The sequence below is a fragment of the Pseudopodoces humilis genome, chromosome 16 (assembly GCF_049639895.1).
Source record: "Pseudopodoces humilis isolate 2021_Gansu_Grassland_sample_001 chromosome 16, ASM4963989v1, whole genome shotgun sequence".
NCBI classification, from domain to species: domain Eukaryota; kingdom Metazoa; phylum Chordata; class Aves; order Passeriformes; family Paridae; genus Pseudopodoces; species Pseudopodoces humilis.
This window is the reverse complement of record NC_142215.1, coordinates 13,183,232-13,197,059: the sequence shown is the minus strand read 5'-3', so window position 1 is coordinate 13,197,059 and position 13,828 is coordinate 13,183,232. Positions and strand designations below refer to the sequence as shown.

Genomic DNA, 13,828 nt, shown 5'->3' with positions numbered 1-13,828 from the left:
AAAAATTATGGGAAAAATAAGAGAATATAATTACTGATAAACTGCTCCATTATGTTTTAGGAGATTATCTGGTTTTGACTTAAAAGCAAGCTAATGATCCAGGATACATCATGTATTCAAATTTAAGATTGTCTTAACATGAAGTGAGTCCCATCTTAAATTCATGACCTGCTGGCAATTACATCCCACATTAAGCATTATAATTCAAGGCATTTTTCTTTCATTTCTTTTCAAACATTGTAAGTGAATACTAATGTAGATTATTTCAGAGACACATTATGCCCTGCTTTTCTTTAAGAAAAAGAAACCAAGGTACATACAGAAATGGAATTTCTGTGAAAAGAAGTCTCTCAGCTGTTCTCTCAGTCCCTTGGAATACAAGCTTCCCACCTGGGAAATCTGTGTGCTTTATCCTAAGCTTCTCATGACTTCGTGCACCTCAGAAACTCCCACCTCTTTAAATTTAAACAGATTTACTGCTTCCTTATAACAATTGAACTGTGAATTGGAACCAAACCCAGAATCTATCTCAAAGCTTTGCCAAAATGAAATTTTTGTGACCTTCTGAATGTAATAAAGTTATTTTCACACCAGAGAAACTAGAACCCAAAATGATACATTTACATACAAAGTGCTAAGGGAGCAGGACAAGAATAAGTACAAGGTTGTCTTCTGTCATCTGCTACAGTAACTGAATTCTGTAGTGATTTTGGCATGGAATGATGAAGTTCAATAGCTACTGACAAAATTATTTGATTTGAAAATGAAAATGTGTTTAAAATCTAATGTACCATCTTTCTTCTGATCACAGCATAGTAGTATTGAAATGCAGAAGCACCTGTGTTGATAAGATAAAGTACAGATATAAAATTTCAAAACCTTCATGTACCTCATGTACCTATCTCAGAAAACTAATTTACTACCATCCTGCTCCTTAAAGCTGAATTAAAAGCTTGTAAGAAAATATAAAGGTGTTTTGCCATATGTTCTTAATGTCATCATCACATTTGGGCCTGGGGAATAGGTGGAAAAAAGCATTCTGAAGTTAAAGAGACCACAACTAAAAATAATCCAGTTATGTAAAATGGAAAGTTAGTTCAAAAACCTTGCTTGATTACAAATACATGAATAAGAAGTGATTTCTCTGGCAGACAGATATGAACTACTTAAGTTTTTACAGTTCAAGAGCTGTTTGAGCATCACTTTAAAATATACTGCCAGACAGTGCAAATCATAAAACTCACTTGTACATCCTAACAGTGAATATATCAGTGTAGCTTCACAATGCCTTAAGTTGTCTGATCTGCCCAAGTATGTAATTCCAAATATTGTCCTCTGCAACAATTATACTCTTGAGAACAGAGAAAGCCTAATTTGTTTTCATTATAATATTCCACTTAAAATGGAAGCTCTTTCCACACTGATCCACTGATGACACTGAAGGCACCTGACCGTATTTCTCATAATTTTCTATTTTTCAAGCTGTTCTATTTTTCATTCTACCCTAAACATCCATCTCATCCCAGCAGCTGGCTCTGGGCACCACTCTTATCCTCTCTGTACTCCACAAGCTGCATTTCACCACTATTGTTTCTTCCTCCTTTTTCTCAGGCTCTACCCTCCTTCCCAGCACCACAGTGGCCCTACAGCTGGGGCACATCTTTGTTCCCAGTGGTTCTTTCCTGCCCCAAATTATTTCCCATTAAGTGCATTTTACAAGCTTTTAGCCCAAGATCACACTTACAAAGAAATTACCACCCCTGACTCTAAATTCATATGATATTTAAAAAAAACAGAACTTTAACTCTTAATACTTGAAAAGTTGAGAGAATTCTGTTTTAGGATTATTTGCTAAAGAGGAACCTATCCCATTTCTAGATTAAAAAATTAATCTCTTACCTTTTTCCTGCATTCAAACAATACATTTGCCAGGTCTTCCTGTGTCACACGTAACTTTGCCTTAAGAAATCTGATTTGAGCTTCTGTGAACATATAAAGTTACATTTAATATACAAAAGTATTCATTATTCAATGCAGAAAAGAACCAAAACTCATGCAAGAACTCACTTTCATCTTAAAACCACATTGCATTGCTTATAATTATTGAGGAGAAATAGGTAAAATCTCAGATTTCTAAAAAAAGTGTTTGCAGGTTTCTCGTTCTTAGGCAAAGCTTTCATAGGATGGTCTTGGGTTATGAAGTAACCAACTAGTTAGGGACAGGTAAACAAGAAAAGGACATCTAAGAGACTATGATACTCTACAAGAAAGAACAGATTTCTTGAATTCTTGAGATAAGATGAAGATTAATGTGAAGTGCAACAGTACATTCAGGTATTTTATTCCCACATGTAAGGGTATATTAGATAGAAACAGAACTTCATGTTCAGCCTTCTCTATGTCTAGGTGCTTCTATCACTGCTGGTTACTGCACAGTTGAATTATAACCCCCAAAACCAGACTAAAATAATACCTAAGCTACTCTGCTGGCAGAAAAATGGCTGCACTGCAGTAATCTGTGATCATGAAATAAAGACAGTGAACCCAGCTCCAGGAAGAATGCTGCAAGAAGCTCAAGGAAAGGAAAATGCTGTGCAACCTTATCATATTGGCCTAAATAGCCGGACACAGGCCTAAGGAATCCATTATGGAGAGTCCCACTGAGCCCTCTCTGTAACAAGGCCTGCTTAATACTTGTGTCTGCTTCCTTGTGAGCACCCTGTCCTTAAGAGGCTGGCACTACTGGAATGCTCTGCAATAGCTTATTTACCACATTAAGGAGGCATTCAGAGTGTTCAAAACAGCCAGTACCAAATTCAAAACGCAAAACTCAACCCAGAGGATTTTTACTTCCTCATTCAAGTAACAGAACCAATCCTCAATACTACAATACATGCCCTTGGTCCCTGATTACAAAGCACCAATAATAACTCTTCTGAGCTGCCTGGAATTAATTTGGTATAAGTTTCCAATGCAAGCCAAAGCAATTTCTTTTTGGTTCAGGAAGAAAACTATAAAAAAGTTATCTGAGGATCTGTTATGAGAGACTTGAAAACAGAAGATGTGCACAGAATTATATGAGGTTAGAAACCAAGCTATTTCTGTGTTGGCAGCCTTGTTGACATCAAGCTGTTAGATTAAAGGAGAGGGCTCAGGCACTTCCAGCTACTGCAGCGAATCTCTGACTTCATGCTCACTTTAGCATTGTAAAGAACTACACAAACTCACTTTCATCACACCAGAGCCAAAAAGACAGATGTGTGTCATGCCTTTAGCCTCACTGGCAAATGCTGCAATCCCTTCCCTGTTCTGTTTCTAGGACAGACATAAACACACCATTTGGAGTGGGAAAATATCTGGAGGATTCTAATTCAAGCACTGTAGCTGAAACATTACCTCGTTTGAGCCACTTGCTGAGATCCACAGCAGTGGTCTGAGGAAAGGCTCTTACCTCTAAAGGCAGAGTTTGTGCAAAGACTGGAGCTCATCTTTTTGGAAACACAAGTACATCCTGTACTTCCAGTTCCCCAGTGAAATGAATCAAATGTTATGTACTTATTCAACATATGAAACCATCCAAATACCTCACTACAAAGGTGGAAAAGAACATAAAAATTCACTTTTACACATAATCATAGTCCTGATCTTTCTGCAGGATTTTGTTAAGAGGAAAAACCTTCTTTCCTTTTTCCTTTAAGTTAAAGGCTTTAGCATTTTCTCTGAATTTTTACAGAAACTCCTTCTTTTTTCTCTCCCCAGAAAAACCCACTTCTAACAGACACAAAGCAAAAATATAGGTACTGACCACGGAAGGAAACTTACCTGCTCCCATTTCATTTCCAAACCTTGGAATAATATCATCATCTTGACAGTCTGGTAAGACTCCTTTCTTTAGTTTTTCTTCAACTTTGCTTATTGTTTTTGTTAAAGAAAAGCCTATGCAATCTTCCAGTACTGCAACACCATCAGCACTTTGTACTTCCATGTTCCTTAATTTTGAACTAAAAAAATGAAAACCCCAGATTTTAAATTTATAATACATATTTTTGTAAAATACTTTTTGTATTTTCTATTTTTAAGAGTGTACAGTTATTTACCTAATGCAATTTCATTACCTGCATTCATATGAAAGATGCATCGATGGCAATTTCTCATTTGCTTTCTGTAATATACCTTTACCATATTCCACATAAATAATTACAGGATTTTAAATCCATAATGTAGAAGGCAGAGAAACCACTACCATTTTCAGCTGAGAAGATTCTGGCATGGTCTTCTCATCCAACAAATCCATAATTACATCAGAGTAAAGAAAGAGAGGAATGTTCCATTGGCTTTGGCTACTGTCCTGGGGTGACCCTCTATCCTGTTTTAATTTTTGCTCTTTCCACTCCCCACCACATTATCTTGTAGAACTCTGTTGCCCCTGGCTGTACTCCTACCTTACAACCATTTCTGCATCGTTATGCCCAGCCTAGGAAACTTCACTGATCCTAGAAGTTGCATATCAACATTTTCATAAAACCAAAATGCAGGATAACATACCACCTACACAGGGTATCTCCTCAGCTTTCACCAACAGAAAGGTCATCTTAGTTCTCACAGGATCTGAAGCTCCTAACTTCTTATTCCAACATATCCTCATTCCAGCCTCCGAACTCCTCCTAGCTCCTAACTTTCTCCCACAACTTTTGGGTTGCCCCACAGGCTCTGTATCTGCACAATTCCACTTCAAACCTCATGACAGGGTGCCAGCATGACAACCTCCCCTGAACTGCCCAAAAGAGGTCTGGAGGGCCTCCAGGGATTTCCAACGCCTGTAAGACAGACTCGGCCTCTGTCAGTTCCATGTCCTGCCACCTTGCAGACAATTTTCATCCTATTTTGGTATTAGGTCATAATTCATGGCAGTTTTAATTAGTGCCCTGGATCTTACATATTTTTTTTACTCTTTGTCCAGATCACCATTTCTTGGTTTTACAACCTTGAATTTGCCCTCTAGAGAGCTGAAGCTTCTCAGCTGGGAGCTCCTGGAAGTTGTGCTGTATTACTGAGCCTCTTGTCCTGTGAGCCCAAGATTCACTACAAGACAGGAGGTCCTTCAAGGCCTCACGTTTCCCAGCACCAGTCTGGTCACAAATCAGGCCGCAGCACCCAAGTGTGCTGGCCCAGGTTGCCTCAGGTGCTCTGCTTTTGCTCACTGGGCCTCGTTTCACTGAAGGAGTTTACAGAATTCAGCTGTCAGCCTTGAGAAGTGATAAAGCAGAAAGCAACAGTTTCATTGCTTAATCACATATGTTCACTGATAATTTCTGGTGCAAGTGAAGAGAGATAACCACATGGTGGAGCTGATTGAGGAGGACCAGAAGTTTGATACATTTATTTGTATATTATAAAAATATAATATGTATTATATTTTAAAATATATATTTTAAATATATATTTTATAGATGTATCTATAAATAACATCTATAAAATAACTTGATAGACAAAAATTGCAACTAAAAGATTTCATGACAAACCAAATGAGATGTTTGATATACCTTGAACTTGTTCTTTTTCCCTTACTTGCAGAGTATGGTCTGTTCTGAGCTGTGGGCACAGAAGGAAATTTCTTCTTGTTTTCTACCTAAAAGTTTTTTTCAGAAATTAGTGGGGTATTATTATTATTGAAATACTTTTTTCTATTTTTTCATGTTTTTTTTCCTTCATGTATCTGTACTCAAGGATAGTTTTCAAAGTATGCTTTTCAAACCTTCAAAATGACTCTCAGTTTTATTTACACTCATCTTTAGCTTACAACTTTTATGTCTCTACACCCTAATTATAATACACCCAGTAGTCACTGGCTCGTGGGAGTTTTTCCATACATACTCATAATAAATCTATGCACACGCAAGGCTCTGATCTTTTATCAAGGTATTAATTATTGGACTGTCATCATACCTTCAAAAATATGGTATTTTATGCACTATTTTAATCTTATAAAGTCCCTGCTGAAGGAAGATTTAACAATATTTGTTACTTTTACCCAAATAGTCTATAAAATTTAGAGGGTTTTCTGCTGTATTCTGATAAATAACTGCAGATGGTATTTTAGCAGCTTCAGTTCACCTCATGAGAGTATCAATATACTTGTATTTAGAGATTGAGATTGTTCCTAATCTCATTTTTCCATTATATTTTCTAAATTCAGTTACTCTGACTACTTGTTTATTATCTAGAAGACACTGGTACTGCCTTTAGTACTATACAAGTGAGGGAGGGAAGAAAGCAAGAAATTAATTATATTCTAATATTTTTCACTTAGAAGTCTTCACTTGATGTTTAAAACACAGAACATTTCTCCCAATGCCGAAGAGAAAATAGAATGCAAAAATTAAACATTATGTAAGTCCACCCGACCACCAGCGGCACTGAGAATCCCTGGTAACACTGTCTCTGTAGCACTGCTTGGGACATCACTCCCCTTTGGCTTGGCACCCATGTAAGTCCCCAGTGTAGCCTCAAAACCATGAGTTCATTATATTTTTCAAACTATGCTAGAAAAGAGTTTAATCAGGATAGTTTTGGTACCTTTGCAAGCGAGTGTGTAAGAGATGGAACTTCAGGAGAGAGTGGATCTCTGCATTAAAAAAAAAAGATAAAAATTCACTGACCTAAAATAATGTAAACAGTTTGCAGTTAAAATACAACCCCCCTGTCAGAATCAGGAGAATAACATTTTATATGTCTAGAATAAACAATATAGCTACGGTGGGAATATATACTGAGTAGTTCAAGCATAAATTCAGTCTCATTCACAGTCTGTCCAGTCTACCTCAATTGCAACCCAAACCACCTGGTGAGCCTAAGGTATCCAACACAACAGCACTCATGTACCAGAATCCTGATCTTGTCTCTTGGCATTCAGGCTGCTGGCTTGTTAGATCAATGATTCCCTGTACCAGGGAGTACTCAGCCAGGAAGCAGAGTTACAGGACAATCCAGAACCAAAGACTACCAGCAGCGCACTGAGTAACATCTCAGTGACATAAAACCCCTGACCATACAAACAAAGTGAAGATATTACCAGTGTCCTCTACATCCTGTGAGGAGGTAGCTCCACCTGTCCTAGCAGGATCAGACTGATTCTAGGCAGATCAATTGACAGTGACTGTCAGAGGAATATGAGGTGGAGCAATTTATAAATTAAGCCTCATAGAATTTTCTCTGAATTAAGTATTACAAATATGGTATTCATTTTACAGATGGGGAATAAAACCAAGTATACAAAAACAGAAAAAAACCCAGCTTTCTTATCTGTTTATTTGGCTAAAAACTGTGCTTCTCAGTAACTGATTTTCAAGTTAAATGATTATTTTTCAAGTCTATTGAAATTAAGTAGAAAGTTTTAGCATGCTGTGTACTATTCAGGTAAAATTCCTTGTCATATAGCTATACAAATACTTTTTTTACTTTCAAAATGAGTTATGTGATGGTATATTATTGCAATGAAAGGCTATTTTTTAGCTACCCTTTATAAATTTTTTATGTCAATTAAATGCTGATTATAAAAGATTTTGAATAAAATTTAAATTTCTGGCTCATCAAGTCACCTAATTTTTTTGCCAGGCTGATTTGAGCAAATGTTTAGATCTTGCCTTTAAAAATTTCACAGACATTCATCAACAAGAATTATCTGCACAAAGCTCTGAATTTTATTAATCAAAAAAAAACCAACAAAAAAACCCCCCAAAAACCACAAAAACCTGGAGAAATCATCTGTGTGTGGCTGGCAACAGACTTCAAGAATAGGATGATTAGTTTTTGTCTATTTACCCTGTTTTCTGCAAGCTTTATCCCTATTGGCTAGCTCTAGGAGCATGCAGAAGGTGAGGATTTGCTGCCACAGAAATAACAGCTATATGTTATTCTGAAAAATATGACAATATAACACGCTCTATACTCAAGAACACAATTCTGTTCTTTTCCTCAATACAGTAATTTGCTCCTACTGTATCTGTTGTCTTAGGGTCGCCTTAAAAACAAAACAGAAAAAACCCAAGCACGAAAAAAGCAAAACCAAAAACCCAACCTCATGGAACCTCTCAAATTCTCCAATTATTTAACCCTAATGGCTCTTTCCTGCCGCACATCCACGGCACCCCATTTTGAAAGTCCTCTCCCCAGTTGCGGGACCGGTGAAAGGACCGGGAAAGCCCACGGTGGGAGGGAGGCACACGGACACGCAGCCCGGGGAAAGCCCACGGTGGGAGGGAGGCACACGGACACGCAGCCCGGGGAAAGCCCACGGAGGGAGGGAGGCACACGGACACGCAGCCCGGCCCCGGGAAAGCCCGCGGAGCCGCTCCGGGGAGCTGCCCGCTGCCCGCTGCCCGCCGCCCGCTCCAGGCGCGGCCGCTCCCGCTGCACTCGGGCCGGGGCTGCCCATGCGCGGCCCTGCCCAGCGCCGCCGGCCGGGCCATGGCTGGAGAGGCAAAGTGTAAACAAAAGCTCATTGCACTGCGCTCTCACCGGAGCTGCTTTGTTGCCAAGGAATTCAAATTTCCCCGCAGACAGTATGCTGCAAGAACTCCAGAAGAACTTAATTTAAAATATACGCTGACTTGGAGAATGACTTAAATATTTGTTGTCTTTTTTCTACTTTGCTTACTCATTTGTTTTTTCCTTTCAACCTGTCATTTTTTTCCCCTCCCCCGATATCGCCTTTCTTTGCTTCAGTTCCTCCCTTCTTTCCAGTTGCTTTAGTGTTCATTCTCCTTAAAGCAATCAATAGAAATTTCAACGAGATAGTTCAAAAATACCTCAAGTGCTTTCTTTAGATTTAAGGCCCATCTGCTTCCACAATTTTGAAAAAAAAAAAAAGAATTTTTAATTAAATATTAAATACTTGGAACTAATCTAATTGAATGGCCTCAATGTTCACTCATGGATAATCAGTGTGCCTAATTCCTAGTGCACATTTCTAATTTTTTTCACTACAGCATGGGATTTCCAATGTTCTCTTACATAAATATTTACCAGGACACTGTTTACCAGACTGTGGTTGTTTTAAGGTGTTTTAATTTATGTTGGTAAGTGGAAGGTCAGCTGATACTCTGACATGCTAACTTCCCTTTTGTTTCTTTTTTAAAATTCTTCCAACATTTCAATTTATTTCTAATGTGTACCATCAAAGCTAGTAATTCCCTTTGTGGGGCTGAATCTTCCAATCACATTACTTAATAAAGCAGCTCTAAAACTCAACTCCAGTTTTAAGTTCTTAAAAATTCTCTGTCTAATGTTCAAAATCCATCTAACAGAACATAAAACTAAAGTAAGAACCAGAATTTGCTTAAAAAGCATAATTATACTGACTGATACACACATTAAGTTTCTTGCCCTTCACTCCCTCAGCTATGGCTTTAAAATAGGTCAGGAATAATTTTAATTGTAGTAGCAAACTTTTGCTGGTAGTCAGGCTTCTATTACAGAAGCTGACTTGCTGTCACATCTTTTTGTCTACTGAAAACCCCTTTTACTTTCAGAAAAACTCCACGTCTTTGCTTCTATTCTACACAAATATAACTATTTGATCATCTTCATCAGACCTTCATATATACTATCTGAAAAGTTTCCCTACTGCAGCTTAACATTTGAAGCATTTTGTTGTCTGTTCCTGTATCTTTCTTATCCAGATTAATGGCATCATAAATTTAGGAACCTACAGATCAGATCCTTGATAAACTGTGTATTAGTCTATTTAAATTCAGCCATTTCCCACACTACCAATATATAAACCCTTGAACATCTAAGGAAATTATAATGCCCCTGAATGACTAAGGGAACACAGCCATGTCCCCACTCGTGAGCTGAGGGGTTTGGACGCTCGGACTGTGATCATCCAGGCCAAAGACATGTGGGCCCCAGCACTGTAATGGTATCCACATTCCAGAGGGTGGCAGCTCAATGTTTGCCTGTCTTAGGGTTTTGTCTTTGTTTTCATCAGGCATTTCCTGTCCCAGGAACCAGTATCCATTCCTTCATTTTGTCAGCTCAACTGTTAAAAACCATCCACTGCCCAGTGCCTACTGTTAGGTACTGCAAAGAAACCTGTGACCTTACCTTGCTCTTTTACAAAGGTCAGCACTTCTTAATATCTTAGATAGAACACTTCAGCAAAATTACACCTTCCTTGAAGTAACAACACTTGCTTAGGATCCCTTTTTTTTTTTTTAAATAATAGTAAAAAATTAAGACTCCACCAATGGAGTATGCAGCAATGACAGATAAAACAGGAGCATGATTAGGACACAAGGTATGCAGGATCAGTGTGAGGTTCCCCACCAATTACACACAGCAGTTGTAAAGCACATACCTCTGTCTGTCATCTTCAGGTGACTTACTCTGTACTGAAATTGGCTGAGATAGTATCTTCTGTTGGCCTTTCTTCATTAAAAAAAAAAAAAAAAGAAAAAAACGTAGTTGATTTTGGGAGAATATAATCCATTAAAGATTAATTACCTATTTGTAAATCAGAAATCACAGTAACTACAGTCTACTATGGAAAAGAATGGAAACTATAGTCTGCTGTGGAACAGAACTTCTAAACACAAGGAAAGATGTCTAAAAATGAAAATGCCGTTGCTGTTTTGTTGTTAAATGTATATCTATGCAATCTGGCAGTGCCATGTGGTATATTAAGTACCCTAAGAATATTTCATCTTCTGCTATATTTAGAAAAGAAAAAAACAGTGGTTTTGTTGTTGCTGTTTTCTAAAGGAAAGAGACTAGATGCTATTTTGGCCGTTTCATCTGCTCCTGTTCAAATGCCAAGCATTTAGCCTCAGCTTGTCACTGCTCAAGAGAAGAATATGTTTTCACAGCCCATAAAATTGAAGTTTCAACAGAAGGAAAAGTGCATACAAGTACAGCTTTCCAGAATACTTAGTAATTTGCTTTCTAAGCCTTGTTTATTTGAATGAGTGTACTTACAACAAATATATCTAATATGTAGAACACCTTCTCCAAGCTGTTTTGGGTATAAACCACACCTGCCCCGTTCATTTGTCCAACTTTCATAAAAAGTCTTGACTCTATCTGGTACACAGCCACACCAATGTTAAATGATAATACTGATAATAAACAGAAACTTTTTCTGTTTTGAGAGTTTCCTTCATACTAAGTTCATGTTTTCTATTTATGTTGATTATTCTTTGTATCTCTTTCAGTTTGAATAATGTAGATCCTATTTCACTATGAGGTTACTATAACAGTATCTGGTTTTCAAATACTGATTTTTAGTATTTACGGCATAAAACCACCTACAGATACTTTTCTTAAAAAAGTAAACAAGTTTTTAATGTGGTTTTGTGTATGTATCTGTACAAATGCTGTACGCAGGTATGTGAATACCTGCCTGATGAAATTACATAGGAACTATTTTTGAATACAAGTGTTTTTAATACAAGTTTACGACTTTGAAAAAAAAAAATAAAGCTTACCTTGCATCTGAAAGCAACATGCTTTTAGTAGTCAGGGTCTAAATTTCTTTTGAAGCTCTGTGTGCATGTGAATCCAGACTAAAGTACGTAACAGTCTGCTTAACCTACTCACCATGAGTTCTTCAGCCTGACGCACCAATTTTTCTGTTTTGGCTTCTAATTCTGCATTCAGTCGCCTAAAAGGGTAAGCATTTCCTTGTCACTGAGTTTTTGAAAGATTTAAAAGGAATAAATGTGTGACAGTATTTTTGCCTGAACTAAGAGAAATTTTAATGATTCCTACAAAGGAATGCTGAAATACACTTCAAGGTATTAAAAAAGTTAAGTTTCAACAATTTCCTGTGTTGCAGCCAAATCAATAATAATAAAACATGTATACCCATTAAACAGCAACTGTGAGAGATGAAGGATGTCTTTGGTTTCGGACATGCCATTGTATGTCTTTATTACCTAAAGGTTTTCCATGTTTAATACAGTCCTTCCTTTCAGTATACCCAGCAGCAAGGGTTGGGGAAGGACTATGCACAACTACATTGCTTATGAAGTATTTAAAGTTGTGTTGCTATACGGCTGTACAGCTTAGGGTAGTGAGGTGTTACTGCATGTTCACATACAGTCCCTGGTGCTGTGACTGACGTGGCTCTCCGTGCACCCTCACCATCCACAGGGGCTGGGCACTAACACAGGGCGTCCATTTAAAACCTTTACAGCTTTTAAACTGTTTTTAACAGGCTTAAACTTTTATATAGTCATAATTTAGTTCTAAAGTCAATGTTGGACGTGCAGAAGAACCTCATGTCCGGGCCTAGAGCCTGCCTGAGGCGGTGGTGTCCAGCGGCGCTGGGCGCTGTCCCGATGCCCCGGGTAGGGCCATCCACCCTCTGCGGGGCCGGAGCCGCGGCACCCGGGTACAGGGGACCGGCTGTGCCCCGGTCCCAGCGGGGCAGGGCCTCCTTACTTGTATTGTTCTTCCTTGGCCAGCCATGCTCCGCTCAGCGCGCCGGGCCCCGCGGGCGCCTGCGGGCTGCCGGCCGCTCTCCGCACCTGCGGGGAGGATGCCATAGTGAGCGGGCGGGCCCGCTGCGGCCCCGCTGCCCCGACTCCGAGCCCAGCCCGAGCCGCCGCCTTACCCCGGGCAGATCCCCACCCCGCCGGGCCGCACCGACCGCCGACATTTTGTCCGCACCGAGGGCGCTGTGGCGTCGCCTTCGCCCGGGCAACCGGCGGCCGCCCGCCCTCGCTCCTTCCCGCCCTCCTTCCCTCTCCCCTCCCCTCCGTCCGTGTCAGGGCCGCAGCCGCGGGGACGGGGCCGTGTGCAGGGACCGCCTGGCACCCGGCCTGGCGTTGGGCTGCCTCGGGTTCGGGTTCGGAGCAGGTGAAAAGGGCTGAGGGGCCATTACAATTGTTAGTGTAATAAATTGTTATTACAGCCGTTCTGGCCTTTCTACACGTTATCCTGCCAGCGTTCCCTCATTTCAGTGCATTAAACTCACGTTTACGGCATGACCTGTGCCACCTTCTGTATAGCTTTTTGGTGCTGTCGTCCCTCTGCATTTCCTATACACACATTTCTGTGACTGTCGCCTGGTTTTAGCCTTGTCCTCCATCACGTGTTTGAATCCCTCCATTATTTTTGTCCCTCACCCACACACAGTTTGATTTCGCTACGTTTCTCGTTCCGGTCCCCCATGAGCCTGTTCCCCCTCTCGTCTGTCACAAAGTCTGGGAGACACAGAGCGGGTCAGGCTGGAACCACAGCGGGGTCATCTGGTCCACCCTGCCAGCTCAACCCCGGTCATCCCTGAGCACATGGCACAGGATTGCATCCAGATGGTTCTGGAATATCTCCAGCGAGGGGGACTCCATGCCTTCTCTGGGCAGCCTGTTCCAGTGCTCGCTCACTGCACAGTAAAGAAGTTCTTCCTCAGTTCAGCTGGAACTTTCTGTGCCTCAGTTTCTGCCCGATGCCTCGTGTCCCATTGCTCAGCTGCCCCAGGCAGGTTGTGGATTACCTGCCCACTCACCCACTCATTCACTCCCATGTCCTTTCCCAGCAGATTGTGCCCCTGCATGTGACAGCAGCCCAGCTGTTCTGCGCCAGGTATCTACAGAGCAAGAATAATGTGGTTCTATGCTGAGTTACGTGGGCTGTATATGATTTTAATTAAGAGATTTGCACCAGGGAAATCAGAAGGGCTTAGCTGGCTGGAAGTAGGAGGTCTGTGCTGAAGGATTTCTGCAGAAGTTATTACGAGACAGAAGAAATGCTTGAAGATTTTGAGCATTGAGACAGGCAATGTAATGGGATAGATAAGGTGAAATGAAAGGAGAAATGTGATTAG

At 40.1% G+C, this 13,828-nt stretch overlaps 1 protein-coding gene across 3 annotated transcripts in view; it reads right to left on the bottom strand.

Annotated features, from left to right (window-relative positions):
* Window positions 1-13,828, bottom strand: part of TEX9 (testis expressed 9) — a 47,508-nt gene that overhangs the window by 8,212 nt on the left and 25,468 nt on the right. Inside the window, exons 1-8 of one of the 3 annotated variants that reach the window (XM_088063172.1) lie at window positions 12,617-12,676; window positions 12,445-12,530; window positions 11,599-11,662; window positions 10,361-10,431; window positions 6,577-6,625; window positions 5,544-5,629; window positions 3,823-4,001; window positions 1,900-1,982 (exon numbers count right to left, since the gene is read on the bottom strand). In XM_088063172.1, the coding sequence (XP_087919298.1) occupies window positions 1,900-1,982; window positions 3,823-4,001; window positions 5,544-5,629; window positions 6,577-6,625; window positions 10,361-10,431; window positions 11,599-11,662; window positions 12,445-12,530; window positions 12,617-12,661 (663 nt within the window). In that variant the 5' untranslated portion in view covers window positions 12,662-12,676. Of the gene's footprint in view, window positions 1-1,899; window positions 1,983-3,822; window positions 4,002-5,543; window positions 5,630-6,576; window positions 6,626-10,360; window positions 10,432-11,598; window positions 11,663-12,444; window positions 12,531-12,616; window positions 12,683-13,828 lie in introns of those variants that run through there. The other 2 variants (XM_088063170.1, XM_088063171.1) reach the window with 2 other exon arrangements.